The sequence below is a fragment of the Homalodisca vitripennis genome, chromosome 5 (genome assembly GCF_021130785.1).
Source record: "Homalodisca vitripennis isolate AUS2020 chromosome 5, UT_GWSS_2.1, whole genome shotgun sequence".
Taxonomy (NCBI): Eukaryota; Metazoa; Arthropoda; class Insecta; order Hemiptera; family Cicadellidae; genus Homalodisca; species Homalodisca vitripennis.
Window position 1 is genome coordinate 51231206 of NC_060211.1, and position 16179 is coordinate 51247384.

At 32.9% G+C, this 16179-nt stretch overlaps 1 protein-coding gene across 1 annotated transcript in view; it reads right to left on the reverse strand.

Moving 5' to 3' along the window:
• LOC124362166 (ATP-dependent DNA helicase PIF1-like) overlaps window positions 1-14151 on the reverse strand; it is a 31579-nt gene extending 17428 nt beyond the window's left edge. The window contains exons 1-2 of the mRNA XM_046816413.1: window positions 13872-14151; window positions 173-719 (exon numbers count right to left, since the gene is read on the reverse strand). Coding sequence (XP_046672369.1) covers window positions 173-679 — 507 coding nt within the window. The 5' untranslated portion in view covers window positions 680-719; window positions 13872-14151. The remainder of the gene's footprint in view (window positions 1-172; window positions 720-13871) is intronic.
• Window positions 14152-16179: the final 2028 nt, after the last annotated feature.

Sequence of the window (16179 nt, forward strand, 5' to 3'; positions counted from 1 at the left end):
TATCAATCCCTACTATACTTCTTTTTTCCAAACTACATGAGTGCTTTTTTAAGTAAAAGAGGGGAGAAATAGACACTAGCAGTTGTATTTTATAGAAAAAGTATAATTTTCAATTTTTCCTTAAAGACACCTGATTTCTAGTAACTTTGTAGCATGCCTGATTGTAACATACCTGAACGTTTTGTTTCTCGGAAACACTTTTTCTCTTCAAAGCACCAGCCTGTATGGTGGCACTAGTCTCCTTAGCAATCGATACTCTCTTAATATCTTTGGTGTTAATTGGGCTGATTTCTTGTACAACTCTATTTTTATTCGAAAGCAACTGTTCTCGAAGTGGTACCTTAGGTGAGCTCTTTGAACTGCTCATTTTTATAAAAATAGTTTTTAGAAATAATAAAAGCTGTGATGCTGGTGCATTTGAAATGTACAAAACTGCAGGATGCGCGTGAAACGTTATTGTTGCTTTTCCTTCTGAAATGAATTTCTTGTGGACATTAACATTTTCTAAGCGGAATTTAAGTATTGCAGCTGATACTTTTGCTTGCAAATAGATCTCTCTGAACTCATTTCGTATGAGACTCAATGTCGAGGACTTCCACTTCCCAGTTTTTGTAACCGACTGTTGTTTGTTGAGCCACTCAATCATGAGAGCGCAATCGATAGTCGAAGCATCGGCCATGGTCCAAAATTGAAAGACTGTGTAGCCGTATGACAGATTTCTGAAAAAAAAAAAGGATTACTGATTAACTTACAGCCATGAAAAAATTATCTTTGTACGAAGGAGGTCTATGGTAAAACAACTTGTGTTAGGAACTTATATATGACAGAAGATGACATCGAGTCATGAAATATGTAAGTGATAAAATCTCAGCTCTTTATCTTACAAGTTTAACATGTAATAATGGAATAACAAGAAATGGTTTTTGTATTACATCCTCTTTATCTTACTCAAATACGTTATTATCAACTTAATGGATACTTATAAAAATTAATCAGAAACTAAACAAACTTAAATGTTTATTAACACCTTCACTGTGATAATTTCATGTAGCAACTTTAAGACAGCCGTAATAGTAATAAGCTGCATCCACCGCAGTCAATGAGTTAAGAATTCAAAAATCAAACAAGGTCATTAAAAATATAATATTTAAAATTCAACAGTTTAAAAAAAATTATAAAATAGAAAATTTATTTTTAAAAAGAAATTTTTCCGCAAGGCATTGATATTTATAACAAGAATTAATTCATGTCAAACTAAACTGATATTTCTTAAAATACAAAAAAAGCCAACATTAATAACACAATTTAAAACTAAACAAGAGATTTATCGACAAAATTTAATAAATGCAAGTCACAGAACTCTATATAGAATATATTGACAGTAGAAATAGAACTGAACTCAACATTTGTACGGATTAAATGCTAAATACTCCAAATTGATTTTCAAGGCTCCACAAATTAATAACAAGTAGTTCCAATTTATTAAACAAGTTACAACGCAAGTTTGCTCTAATCTAAACAAGATATAATACTTGTTACATTTTTTGTCAAAATTTAGATAAATAGGTCAAAAGACTACTGAAGACTAATTTAAGAAGAATTTTAAAGCAAATTGTAAATTATTCTAAACTACTTTAAATTTTCTCGATCGAAATTTAATTTTACTATCAATCATCAAAATCTTCATCACAAATATTTACTGAATTTTTATATATGTAAAATGTTTTTAAACTTACATAAGTAAATATTTCATATTAAAATATAGTATTATGTACTACAGTCACTTTAATTACGTCGGACCACGTTGAGGCAATTTGGCCTTTTAGATAATACCTATAAATTCAAACACTGATCACATGATCACTCTTTAACTTTTTATATTTATAATAGTACATATGCATTTACCTACTTATATAGCATAAAAACAAAACCATGAATTGTCTATTAGATTTAAACAAAGTTTTTTCACTCAGTCCATAACAATTTTTAGTCTGAAAGTTCACAAGATATTTCAAGAAATTCTTCAAAACTTCATTATGAATATCTCTCATATTATCTGCATTTTGTATGACACCAGTGATAAAATACAAACCTATATTAAAATAAAAAATGTATTAATATTTCATTAAAATTGCTGTTTAAAGCACTGCTTCAAAGAATTTATATATAAATCTATATATTTATCTGATCGCTTAGTAATTTTAAAGTGCACACTAGGCCTACCTGATTGATGCTACAATGACACCCTTATTTGTTAGAGGACAGTCCTTTAACCAGCTATTAATAATCAAACCAATTGCAATAACTTCGGGTAGGGTCCAATAAGCGGACCCGGTTTTTTATATCGAAATTGGCAAACGATATTACTTAATCATAACCATCGATATAGTCAATCGATACTGATTAATTATGTTTAACAATTAACTTAAATAATCTATATGAACAGCTGTAAACACTTTCAAATAATACAATTAAGGTAATATTTTAAATTTCACATAAGTAACATTGTGTATTTTTTAATGGCTGTCAATCTTAGGAAGCTTCACGAAATTGCTTTAAAAGATGATAAAACATGTTTTTAATGGCTTCAGAATGTTGGGTTAGTACCTAAGAATCCATTATGTGATATTTGTGGAAAGGTAACAAATGTAACTGTCAGAGGAGCTAACATGGTCAGCAGTGTGAAACTGGCCATAGATTCCATCCATAAAAAGAACTAATCCGCTGACTTGAATCCTAACATGGTTCATGAAACTACTCCTGACCTAGTTCCTGAACTACAACTAACCTAGTTCCTGAACCAGTTCAATCACTTCAGGATTAAATTATATTATTAAAATTAAATTTTATAATTTTAAAAAAAGAACAAATACAAAAATATCTATAGATTATACTTAATACATTACTTTTGAATACATGGTCTACTGTATTATATTACTACCCTCATTTTAGACCTCTTCTATTTTTGGACAAATACCAATCTATGGACGGGCCATATCTCAAAAAACGTACGAGCCAATTTTGATAAAACTTTCTGTACACATTCACTACATGGTCTAGTATACTAAAAATATAAGCCTCATACTTAGGCCCACGCCTATTTCCGGAGCTACATCGATTTTACAGGCAAAGTGCTGACAAAAACCAATCTATGGACAGCCATATCTCAAAAACGTACGAGCCAATTTTGATAAAACTTTCTGTATACATTCACTACATGGTCTAGTATACTAAAATACAAGCCTCATTCTTAGGCCACGCCTATTTCCGGAGCCACAATAACTTTATAGGCCAAGTGCTGACAAAAACCAATCTATGGACAGCCCATATCTCAAAAACGTACGAGCCAATTTTGATAAAACTTTCTGTACACATTCACTACATGGTCTAGTATACTAAAATACAAGCCTCATTCTTAGGCCACGCCTATTTCCGGAGCTACATCGATTTTACGGGCCAAGTGCTGACAAAAACCAATCTATGGACGGCCATATCTCAAAAACGTACGAGCCAATTTTGATAAAACTTTCTGTACACATTCACTACATGGTCTAGTATACTAAAATACAAGTCTCATTCTTAGGCCACGCCTATTTCCGGAGCCACAATAACTTTATAGGCCAAGTGCTGACAAAAACCAATCTATGGACGGCCATATCTCAAAAATGTACGAGCCAATTTTGATAAAACTTTCTGTACACATTCACTACATGGTCTAGTATACTAAAATACAAGCCTCATTCTTAGGCCACGCCTATTTCCGGAGCCACAATAACTTTATAGGCCAAGTGCTGACAAAAACCAATCTATGGACGGCCATATCTCAAAAATGTACGAGCCAATTTTGATATAAAACTTTCTGTACACATTCACTACATGGTCTAGTATACTAAAATATAAGCCTCATTCTTAGGCCACGCCTATTTCCGGAGCTACATCGATTTTACAGGCCCAAGTGCTGACAAAAAACCAATCTATGGACGGCCATATCTCCAAAAAACGTACGAGCCAATTTTGATAAAACTTTCTGTACACATTCACTACATGGTCTAGTATACTAAAATATAAGCCTCATTCTCTTAGGCCACGCCTATTTCCGGAGCCACATCGATTTTACAGGCCAAGTGCTGACAAAAACCAATCTATGGACGGCCATATCTCAAAAACGTACGAGCCAATTTTGATAAAACTTTCTGTACACATTCACTACATGGTCTAGTATACTAAAATATAAGGCCTCATTCTTAGGCCACGCCTATTTCCGGAGCCTCAATAACTTTATAGGCCAAGTGCTGACAAAAACCAATCTATGGACGGCCATATCTCAAAAATGTACGAGCCAATTTTGATAAAACTTTCTGTACACATTCACTACATGGTCTAGTATACTAAAATACAAGCCTCATTCTTAGGCCACGCCTATTTCCGGAGCCACATCGATTTTACAGGCCAAGTGCTGACAAAAACCAATCTATGGACGGCCATATCTCAAAAAACGTACGAGCCAATTTTGATAAAACTTTCTGTACACATTCACTACATGGTCTAGTATACTAAAATATAAGCCTCATTCTTAGGCCACGCCTATTTCCGGAGCTACATCGATTTTACAGGCCAAGTGCTGACAAAAACCAATCTATGGACGGCCATATCTCAAAAACGTACGAGCCAATTTTGATAAAACTTTCTGTACACATTCACTACATGGTCTAGTATACTAAAATATAAGCCTCATTCTTAGGCCACGCCTATTTCCGGAGCCACATCGATTTTACAGGCAAAGTGCTGACAAAAAACCAATCTATGGACGGCCATTATCTCAAAAAACGTACGAGCCAATTTTGATAAAACTTTCTGTACACATTCACTACATGGTCTAGTATACTAAAATATAAGCCTCATTCTTAGGCCACGCCTATTTCCGGAGCTACATCGATTTTACAGGCCAAGTGCTGACAAAAAAACCAATCTATGGACGGCCATATCAAATTTAAAACACATTATTGTTATAGAGGATTATAGATACTTTTATTTTGATTGTTTGATTGATAGTCCCCAGGATGTTAGATGCAAATATTAGGTATTGATGGTTACATTCTTCGATTTAAAAAACTGGGTCTGCTTATCGGACCCTACCCCTAAAATAATAACAGAAATTACAATGGAAATGCACCTAGCCATCAATGTTTGAACTTGTAGGTTAAGAATTTTTTTTAAACTAAAATAACAAGTATAACTAAAGAAAGAAAAAAAACTCGTATAGGTAAAAAGAATAAAGAAGTAAAAAATGTGTTCACTTTACACTATTTCCAAACCAAACCCAAACTTCATTCTTATCTACTTGCAGTGTTTCTGTTGTAACCTTCCTACCGTTTATATCTATGTTACTAATATCCTACATTATGAAATGGTCAGTTAACACTTACCTCAAGATAAAACAAACAGAAATAGTAATACGTTTAAAAGATAAAAAATGTCACCCAATGTCACATGAAAATATGTCTCATTGTGATGTTTGATCCTGGCCTTTGTGATACATTTAATTAATAATAACCTTTTTGAACCGAAATAGATTGCTATTAAGTATACTTACATTCATTTAAAGTAACTGTAAGATAAACTTACTTGTAGGTAAAACACTTTTTAACACAACAACTTTTACTTTTACTTTAACACACTACTTTTACACTTTTTAAACACTACACAATAAATTGAATTAAACCTACGCCAGGAACGGTTCACTGCTAAATGCCGGAGCTACCACTGTCCACTCGCGGTGAGTACGGTATTTCAGTAATCATTGTAACGGTTACTTTTCTACAGTATCTGTAACGGTTACTGAGAACTAAAAATACAGATAAACAGGTTACTTTGTATCTAGTACTCTGTTACAAGGTACAAATATTTTATCGTACGGATTACTTTACTAGTCCGGAAGTACTCATAAAACTGTGTTTAATTAAATAAACAGTGTTTATTAGGGAAATATACTCAGTATTTTCAGCGTTAAAAATACTGATTTAAAGTCTTCTAGTATTTAAAACGTTACAAATATGAAATACTGATTTAGAGTTCTAGTATTTAAAAACGTGAACAGTAAGGAAATAATGCTGGTTTCAAGTATCCCAGTGTTTGTACTCAGTATCGCCGAGTAACTTGATTTGTTATGTAATACATTAAATGATAAATTCAAGAATATTATCATAGCAGGAGATTTATAACATCAATGTTTTGAACAAAGACAGTACATATAGGAATTTTTTTAGTATTTTAAATTCTTATAACTTAGTTTATAAAGTAAATCTTCCTACTAGAGTTACCTCCGAGTCAGAAGAAACCAGCATGGATAACTTCCTCACTAATATTACAACTAAGAGATTAAAAACATCTGGCCTTATAACATGTATATCAGACCATGATGGGCAATTATTTGAAATTCTTGGTGTACAAAATACTCTTCATTATGTGAATAAAAGGTAACGATTTAAAACAATTAATTAAGCAACTGAAAATTGAAAATTAAAATTCAAATAAACAACGACAAAAAAAGGTTTTTTTACAGTAAAATTAAGAAATCTACAAATAAGTTAAAAATCAACTTGGGAAAGTTATAAAATATGAAATCAACAATGGCACCCACCAAGATCACTGATACCATACAATTAGTCCGGGATGGCACATCCATATCAGACCAAATTCTTGTTGGTAATATATTTAATGATTTTTTTTATAAGTGTTGTTGATAGATTTGTGCTTCCAAAATATTCAGAAAGATTTTGTTAATCAATCGGGTCATGAAAAACCGCCTCAAGCCTAATTTTTTTCAAATTTAAAGAGGTTGATGAAAGAATTTTTAAAACGATTGTAATGGCTTTTGAAAACAAATTCTCAACAGGAATTGATGATATATACCAATCACCTCATTAAAACAGTCTTTTCCGCTAATCTCCAAACCATTATTACCGCTTACCAACAGCATTTTTCTAAATTAAGAATCCTTACCGTATATGGTCTATATATTTTTCAAACTATCATGCTTGTGAAATCAAATGAAGATAGTATACATAACTTAAAAACCTTTTAATAAAAAACCCACAGCTATAGGATCCAAATTCTTGTTATTTCTTAAATTTCACAAATTTGCATATTTAACAAAGTTAAAATCATTTTTAATTGAATAATCAGTATACCCATTTAAAGAATATTTTGAGGTAACTTAGCTCATCCAAAAATATATTAATTAATATGACATATTATAAATAGTGACAAAATTGTAAAATCAGTGTTGTCATTTACATAACATTTTGAGGCAAACTTCTTTATTTAATGATTTATGTAGTCACTAAATGGATATTGTAATGTAATGGTTGACGCTATTCTGTATTTATACTATATGTGTACATTGCATGAGTCTTGAATAAAGTTAATTTGAATTGAATTGAATTAAATGAGATTGGGACCAATGCAGTACGAGTATTTCAAATCAGTATTCTATGATTTTAACATGTCTACCACCAAATGCATCCCCAGTGGATTCTAGGTATATTTACAAAAAAGTTAAAGGCTGTTTATATTGCTTGAATCTTTTAATAAAAACATTATAAATATTACATTATATAAAATTGAGTATTTTTACATTAAAGAATTAATATAAATAGATTAAGATAATATAATAAATAATATAATTAAAATAAATATATAGATTAAGATTAACATTAACATTGAGATACAAATAAATATAAATATAATAAACAAAATGTACAAAAACTGTAGTAAAATTCTGAACAGGATATCTAACAGGATCTAACATTTGGTATAAAATGAGGTTCTGAGTATTATACCGAGTATTATACCGCCGTTCCATTTAGCCCACAACGTTGTCAATAACCTATTACCAAAATAACATGATTACTTTTGTGTTAGGTCCAGTAAACTATTGCCGTAGTGATAAGTTTAGCAGCTGACCCACTCTCAGTATTGTTTTAATATATGTAGAATCGTGGAGCATTGGAAAAAACTGTTAATTGGTAGTATCACTAGTTGTATTCCTTTATCTAGTGATACTACAATTGTTTTCATAAACAACCCCATCGGGTTTGTTTTTATAGCCTAAAACATGATTTAAAGATAAAAAAGAAATTCCTTAAATTATTCTATTTAACATGTTTTAACTAAGAACCATTTTGAAGCACAATTATTAAAAAACAATTGTAAAAGTAAGGATAAAAATTTACAATTTTACATTTCAATATACATCTACAAGAATCTAAATTGAGTTTTAAAAACAACAATTACATTTTAAAAAAGCAATTATATTATATATGCTTAAACTGAACCAAGCATCGTCTTGTTACTTTTTACTTAATCTGCAAAGTTAATTTCTTTGCTGGCGTTGCATTTAACAACTGAAAAAAAAGTAAGTTGTTTGAATTTTACTTTTGTACATACTAATAAAGCCAAAATAATAAAGAATTACAACTTTTCATTCAATATGATATCAAAAACTACAATATTTGTATATTTCTTCCGATATCACGGTAATATCGGATAACTTATATCGATATCAAATAGGACATATCGAAACGATAATAATCGATATATATTGATATCTATAATATCGCAACATCCCTAGCCTCCTACCGTTCTTGCAAATAAAAAGCTCAAACCGGTTTAGTCTTCATTACTATAAATATGACGATTATTGCACGCAATTTTCTGTTAAAGTGGCTACAATATGTATACGAAGATTAACCTAAATATGCTCTACGATTTTCCAGGTGAGTTGATTTAATACATTAGATTTTTTCAGCACATAACCTAGATAGATTGGTTTTTGTCAGCATTTGGCCTGTAAAATCGATGTAGCTCCGGAAATAGGCGTGGCCTAAGAATGAGGCTTGTATATTAGTATACTAGACCAATGTAGTGAATGTGTACAGAAAGTTTTATCAAAATTGGCTCGTACGTTTTTGAGTAATGGCCCGTCCATAGATTGGTTTTTGTCAGCACTTGGCCTATTAAAGTTATTGAGGCTCCGGAAATAGGCGTGGCCTAAGAATGAGGCTTGTATTTTAGTATACTAGACCATGTAGTGAATGTGTACAGAAAGTTTTATCAAAATTGGCTCGTACGTTTTTTGAGATATGGCCGTCCATAGATTGGTTTTTGTCAGCACTTGGCCTGTAAAATCGATGTAGCTCCGGAAATAGGGCGTGGCCTAAGAATGAGGCTTATATTTTAGTATACTAGACCTATGTAGTGAATGTGTACAGAAAGTTTTATCAAAAATTGGCTCGTACGTTTTTGAGATATGGCCGTCCATAGGATTGGTTTTTGTCAGCACTTGGCCTGTTAAAATCGATGTGGCTCCGGAAATAGGCGTGGCCTAAGAATGAGGCTTATATTTTTGTTATACTAGACCATGTAGTGAATGTGTACAGAAAGTTTTATCAAAATTGGCTCGTACGTTTTTGAGATATGGCCGTCCATAGATTGGTTTTTGTCAGCACTTGGCCTATAAAGTTATTGAGGCTCCGGAAATAGCGTGTGGCCTAAGAATGAGGCTTGTATTTTAGTATACTAGGACCATGTAGTGAATGTGTACAGAAAGTTTTATCAAAATTGGCTCGTACGTTTTTGAGATATGGCCGTCCATAGATTGGTTTTTGTCAGCACTTGGCCTGTAAAATCGATGTAGCTCCGGAAATAGGCGTGGCCTAAGAATGAGGCTTATATTTTAGTATACTAGACCATGTAGTGAATGTGTACAGAATGTTTTATCAAAATTGGCTCGTACGTTTTTGAGATATGGCCGTCCATAGATTGGTTTTTGTCAGCACTTGGCCTGTAAAATCGATGTGGCTCCGGAAATAGGCGTGGCCTAAGAATGAGGCTTATATTTTAGTATACTAGGACCATGTAGTGAATGTGTACAGAAAGTTTTATCAAAATTGGCTCGTACGTTTTTGAGATATGGCCGTCCATAGATTGGTTTTTGTCAGCACTTGGCCTGTAAAATCGATGTAGCTCCGGAAATAGGCGTGGCCTAATAATGAGGCTTATATTTTAGTATACTAGACCATGTAGTGAATGTGTACAGAAAGTTTTATCAAAATTGGCTCGTACGTTTTTGAGATATGGCCGTCCATAGATTGGTTTTTGTCAGTACTTGGCCTGTAAAATCGATGTAGCTCCTGAAATAGGCGTGGCCTAAGAATGAGGCTTATATTTTAGTATACTAGACCATGTAGTGAATGTGTACAGAAAGTTTTTATCAAAATTGGCTCGTACGTTTTTGAGATATGGCCGCGTCCATAGATTGGTTTTTGTCAGCACTTGGCCTGTAAAATCGATGTAGCTCCGGAAATAGGCGTGGCCTAAGAATGAGGCTTATATTTTAGTATACTAGACCATGTAGTGAATGTGTACAGAAAGTTTTATCAAAATTGGCTCGTACGTTTTTGAGATATGGCCGTCCATAGATTGGTTTTTGTCAGCACTTGGCCTGTAAAATCGATGTAGCTCCGGAAATAGGCGTTGGCCTAAGAATGAGGCTTATATTTTAGTATACTAGACCATTGTAGTGAATGTGTACAGAGAAAGTTTTATCAAAATTGGCTCGTACGTTTTTGAGATATGGCCGTCCATAGATTGGTTTTTGTCAGCACTTGGCCTGTAAAATCGATGTAGCTCCGGAAAATAGGCGTGGCCTAAGAATGAGGCTTGTATTTAGTATACTAGACCATGTAGTGAATGTGTACAGAAAGTTTTATCAAAATTGGCTCGTACATTTTTTGAGATATGGCCGTCCATAGATTGGTTTTTTGTCAGCACTTGGCCTGTAAAATCGATGTAGCTCCGGAAATAGGCGTGGCCTAAGAATGAGGCTTATATTTTAAGTATACTAGACCATGTAGTGAATGTGTACTGAAAGTTTTATCAAATTGGCTCGTACATTTTTGAGATATGGCCGTCCATAGATTGGTTTTTGTCAGCACTTGGCCTGTAAAATCGATGTGGCTCCGGAAATAGGCGTGGCCTAAGAATGAGGCTTATATTTTAGTATAACTAGACCATGTAGTGAATGTGTACAGAAAGTTTTATTCAAAAAATTGGCTCGTACGTTTTTGAGATATGGCCGTCCATAGATTGGTTTTTGTCAGCACTTGGCCTATAAAGTTATTGAGCTCCGGAAATAGGCGTGGGCCTAAGAATGAGGCTTGTATTTTAGTATTACTAGACCATGTAGTGAATGTGTACTGAAAGTTTTATCAAATTGGCTCGTACATTTTTGAGATATGGCCGTCCATAGATTGGTTTTTGTCAGCACTTGGCCTGTAAAATCGATGTAGCTCCAGGAAATAGGCGTGGCCTAAGAATGAGGCTTATATTTTTAGTATACTAGACCATGTAGTGAATGTGTACAGAAAGTTTTATCAAAATTGGCTCGTACGTTTTTGAGATATGGCCGTCCATAGATTGGTTTTTGTCAGCACTTGGCCTGTAAAATCGATGTGGCTCCGGAAATAGGCGTGGCCTAAGAATGAGGCTTATATGTTAGTATACTAGACCATGTAGTGAATGTGTACAGAAAGTTTTATCAAAATTGGCTCGTACATTTTTGAGATATGGCCGTCCATAGATTGGTTTTGTCAGCACTTGGCTATAAAGTTTATTGTGGCTCCGGAAATAGGCGTGGCCTAAGAATGAGGCTTATATTTTAGTATACTAGACCATGTAGTGAATGTGTACAGAAAGTTTTATCAAAATTGGCTCGTACATTTTTGAGATATGGCCGTCCATAGATTGGTTTTTTGTCAGCACTTGGCCCGTAAAATCGATGTAGCTCCGGAAATAGGCGTGGCCTAAGAATGAGGCTTATATTTTAGTATACTAGACCATGTAGTGAATGTGTACAGAAAGTTTTATCAAAATTGGCTCGTACGTTTTTGAGATATGGCCGTCCATAGATTGGTTTTTGTCAGCACTTGGCCTGTAAAATCGATGTAAGCTCCGGAAATAGGCGTGGCCTAAGAATGAGGCTTATATTTTAGTATACTAGACCATGTAGTGAATGGGTACAGAAAGTTTTATCAAAATTGGCTCGTACGTTTTTGAGATATGGCCGTCCATAGATTGGTTTTTGTCAGCACTTGGCCTATAAAGTTATTGAGGCTCCGGAAATAGGCGTGGCCTAAGAATGAGGCTTGTATTTTAGTATACTAGACCATGTTGTAGTGAATGTGTACTGAAAGTTTTATCAAAAATTGGCTCGTACATTTTTGAGATATGGCCGTCCATAGATTGGTTTTTGTCAGCACTTGGCCTGTAAAATCGATGTAGCTCCGGAAATAGGCGTGTGGCCTAAGAATGAGGCTTATATTTTAGTATACTAGACCAATGTAGTGAATGTGTACAGAAAGTTTTTATCAAAATTGGCTCGTACGTTTTTGAGTTATGGCCGTCCATAGATTGGTTTTTGTCAGCACTTGGCCTGTAAAATCGATGTGGCTCCGGAAATAGGCGTGGCCTAAGAATGAGGCTTATATTTTAGTATACTAGACCATGTAGTGAGAATGTGTACAGAAAAGTTTTTATCAAAATTGGCTCGTACATTTTTGAGATATGGCCGTCCATAGATTGGTTTTTTGTCAGCACTTGGCCTGTAAAATCGATGTAGCTCCGGAAATAGGCGTGGCCTAAGAATGAGGCTTGTTTTTTAGTATAGTAGACCATGTAGTGAGTGTGTGTAGAAAGTTTTTATCAAAATTGGTTCGTACGTTTTTAAGGTATGGGCCCTTTTATAGGGTTTCTCAAAACTTGCCTTTTAATTGAGTATAGTCTTGAAAATTGCGGCTATAAAAAGGGGATTATTATCATAAAAGTACTGTTTGTTCATTTAAAATCTTTATTTGTAGTACTTATCATCACGTTATTAATTAAATATATATTTTGTATGGTTTGAGTTGATGAACTAGGTTAGGATTCATTTAGGAACTAGTTCCCGTACTCGTTCTTTTTATGGATGGAATCTATGGCCAGTTTCACGTCGGTACATGGTCGTCTTCAGATGCAAAAAAGAAGGTAATGGTAAAGGTTATTTGTTACATCATTAAATTCACATTTTCATTTAAAACATATGATTGTTATTACTTTTATATCGATTGATAGTCTATGATTCGATATGCGAATATTAGGTATCGATGATTATATTCTTCGATATAAAAAACCGGGTCCGCTTATTGGACCCTACCCATAACTTCATCTTTTGACCTCTTTATTATTAATAGCATTGATAACGATAAATCAGCATATGTGTGGAAATAATAACTCTCTCCTCTTTAACGTTATTTCCGATTATAACAGGACAAAAAATTCTGTGGGGTTTGTTTCAATACTACTAAAAATTTACTTTAAAGTATTTTTTTTATAAGCTTCTTTTCACAAAATGAGTTTGAGCAGTAAAACTCCCATATTGTTATCCATAAAACAAAAATCAAACCCAATTGTAGTCTATTGGAAGCATGGCAGTTAATTGGATTCTTCATCATGATAATGCCCTCTAATAAGCTAGTATGGTTATTTGCATCAACCAGTTTTTGACATCACAGGATTCCTTCGGGCTGCAGTATAATAAGAGGCCACCACCACTAGGCTATCATGCAGCCTTCCTTTGATACTTTATTTGGATTCAATGTAATATCAAACTTATTTGGGCAATAAATGTAGTGTATTTTGAGAGTGAGGTTTATAAACATCTTACATTTCTGCTTGATTCGGGCAATTGATTTTTCAGACAAAGGCGTGAATGGTTTAATACTTTAATTACTAACTTATTAGTAAACTATAACCTATTCACTATCCAAACTCACCTATTTTTTTTCTGATTTTGCTTGCACTTATCCTGAAATTATGATTGAGATTGTTTCACTTCCTACAGTTTGTAGTAATTTTCAATTACTTTAAATCTAAATCAAATAAGAAATTAATTAAATCAATATGAAAGTAAATTTATTTTAGGTTAAGTGACATCTTAATATGATAAATAATCCGGTCGCAAACAAAATGATCGGATCGATCTATTAGTGACAACTTAAACGTGAAGTAAGCAAAAGAACGAAAGAACAGACTATTATTTTTTTATTGAAAGTGAAACAAGACAAGACGAGTAGTTGTACGATATATAACATAAGAGCTAAATAAAGGAAACTCAGAAATCAGAAAATACATTTTCCCTCCCAAACTGGTAGGCTCCAGACGACAGTATAATCTGTGAGTTTAACAGGTGAGTCGTTTATACATTTTCTGCAAAACAATCGGATAACGTCTCGAACAGTTCACTATCGAGATTGTCGATGATTAAACAATGCGACTATTCAGTAACGTTCCAAGTTATTGTTATCATGTCATTTATTAATTTCTCGTTAAAATGTTATTATAAACAAGTAAAATTAGTGGTTTCAGTAATTAGTTTCTGTACAAATGGTGTTCAACGTTGGAAGAATGAATTGTCCTTAATCGACGATCGCGATAAAAAATGCGGTTGCGAACAGCAAATCAAATTCAATAAAAAGGCACTCTCTCAACCTTAAAAACAAAAATTTACAAACATTTTTCCAAATACTTCAATAGAATCATTCTGAAAGCTCTGAAGTGTATTATAAATAACAATTTGTCTTTGTTTGCCATGGAAAACTACTAAACAAATTTGTAAAATCTTAAGGTTATAAATATTACTTTTAAAATCAGATATGTTTTTAATTTTTGGATTCATAAAAGCAGGATACATTAATTTGATTTCATAAATGAAGTGTTTAAAATATTGAACATATGCTAGCATCAATAATTAAGTGAGTGCACATCCCCACAGTTTTCATTCTCATGAGAAAGTGCAGACTTAGGCTTGAATATTAAGCAATTAATTAGGCTAATTTACAGCAATGATTTTCTCAATGGAGAAGCTCAAACAAACTCTTTGCATGTTTCTACATCAGAGACATCTAGACTACAAAAATGTCATCTAGATAAAAAAAGGCGTTCTCATCTGGTGCACAATTGAGTGCACTACGATGATTCAAACACGATCCCAAATTATGATGGAGCAACCGAGTTTTCTACACATAACGTATGTATGGAGAGAAGGATTTAGTTAATAAAAATGTTGAGTTCAGCTCTAATTCTCCTTTTAATTAGTGCAGCGTCTAAAGTCTGACACTGTCACAGGTTGAGTTTATGCAACATCCCAAAATATTTATAAGGTACTGCATTAAAGAAATCTTGTTATTATTCGGACTATAGTCTATGAAAAAATGGATCATTGAGGCATGTTTTGGTTAACAGTGGCATGTTTCCATTAACCACTGTTAAAATGCCAAGGAATCCCCCCAGTTTTGAGTTCTTATGTGAAAACATTTACAGTTTTGTTCTTTAAGATTGGTTTTATAACAGTGTTTAATAGTATTTACAATGCATTAGGTGTTTAAAAAGGTCACTGGCGCAATCTGGAGTAAAATTTAGATATTAACTTTTTATTTGCTATCTGTATTGCACTACAGATCAAGCAATGTATACTTAATATTTTATAACATTTAAATGCAAACAGACAGAGATGTTAGCTAATTTGTCAAACTTCAGCTGAAAGTGTCAACAGCTGTTTAATGCCAGTTCAATTTTTATTATAAAGCAAGAATATTATAATTTATTCCGAATTATAAAATATTCCATGTGATTTTTCCTATCTTTTCTTCTTATAAATCTTTTTCGGATTTAAATGAATATTTCATAAAAAGATTTATCCAAATCCGTCCAGACGTTTTCATGATTAGCGCTTTGGAACACAGTTTGTAAGTAGCTTTTATTTATAAGAAGAGTATTGATATACACGTCACTCTTTTCATCCATTGATATGATTTTTAATGATATGAATATATAAGTTGTAATCTACTAATTTATAATTTATTTATAATGTCATTTTCAGTCCGTGGTGGCTAAAAACTGTCTGTTTACTAATAACCAGTATATAACTAGTAAATAAGTTACTTGTAAATAAAAATAAAGTTGACAATTAAATCTGTTTTTAGTTATTTCGTTAGCTAAGAGGCGAAATTTTAACATTGTTATTTGCATTTGTCTATCAAATGTATTTGTAGGAATAAACAGGTTTTAATCATGGTAATAGAA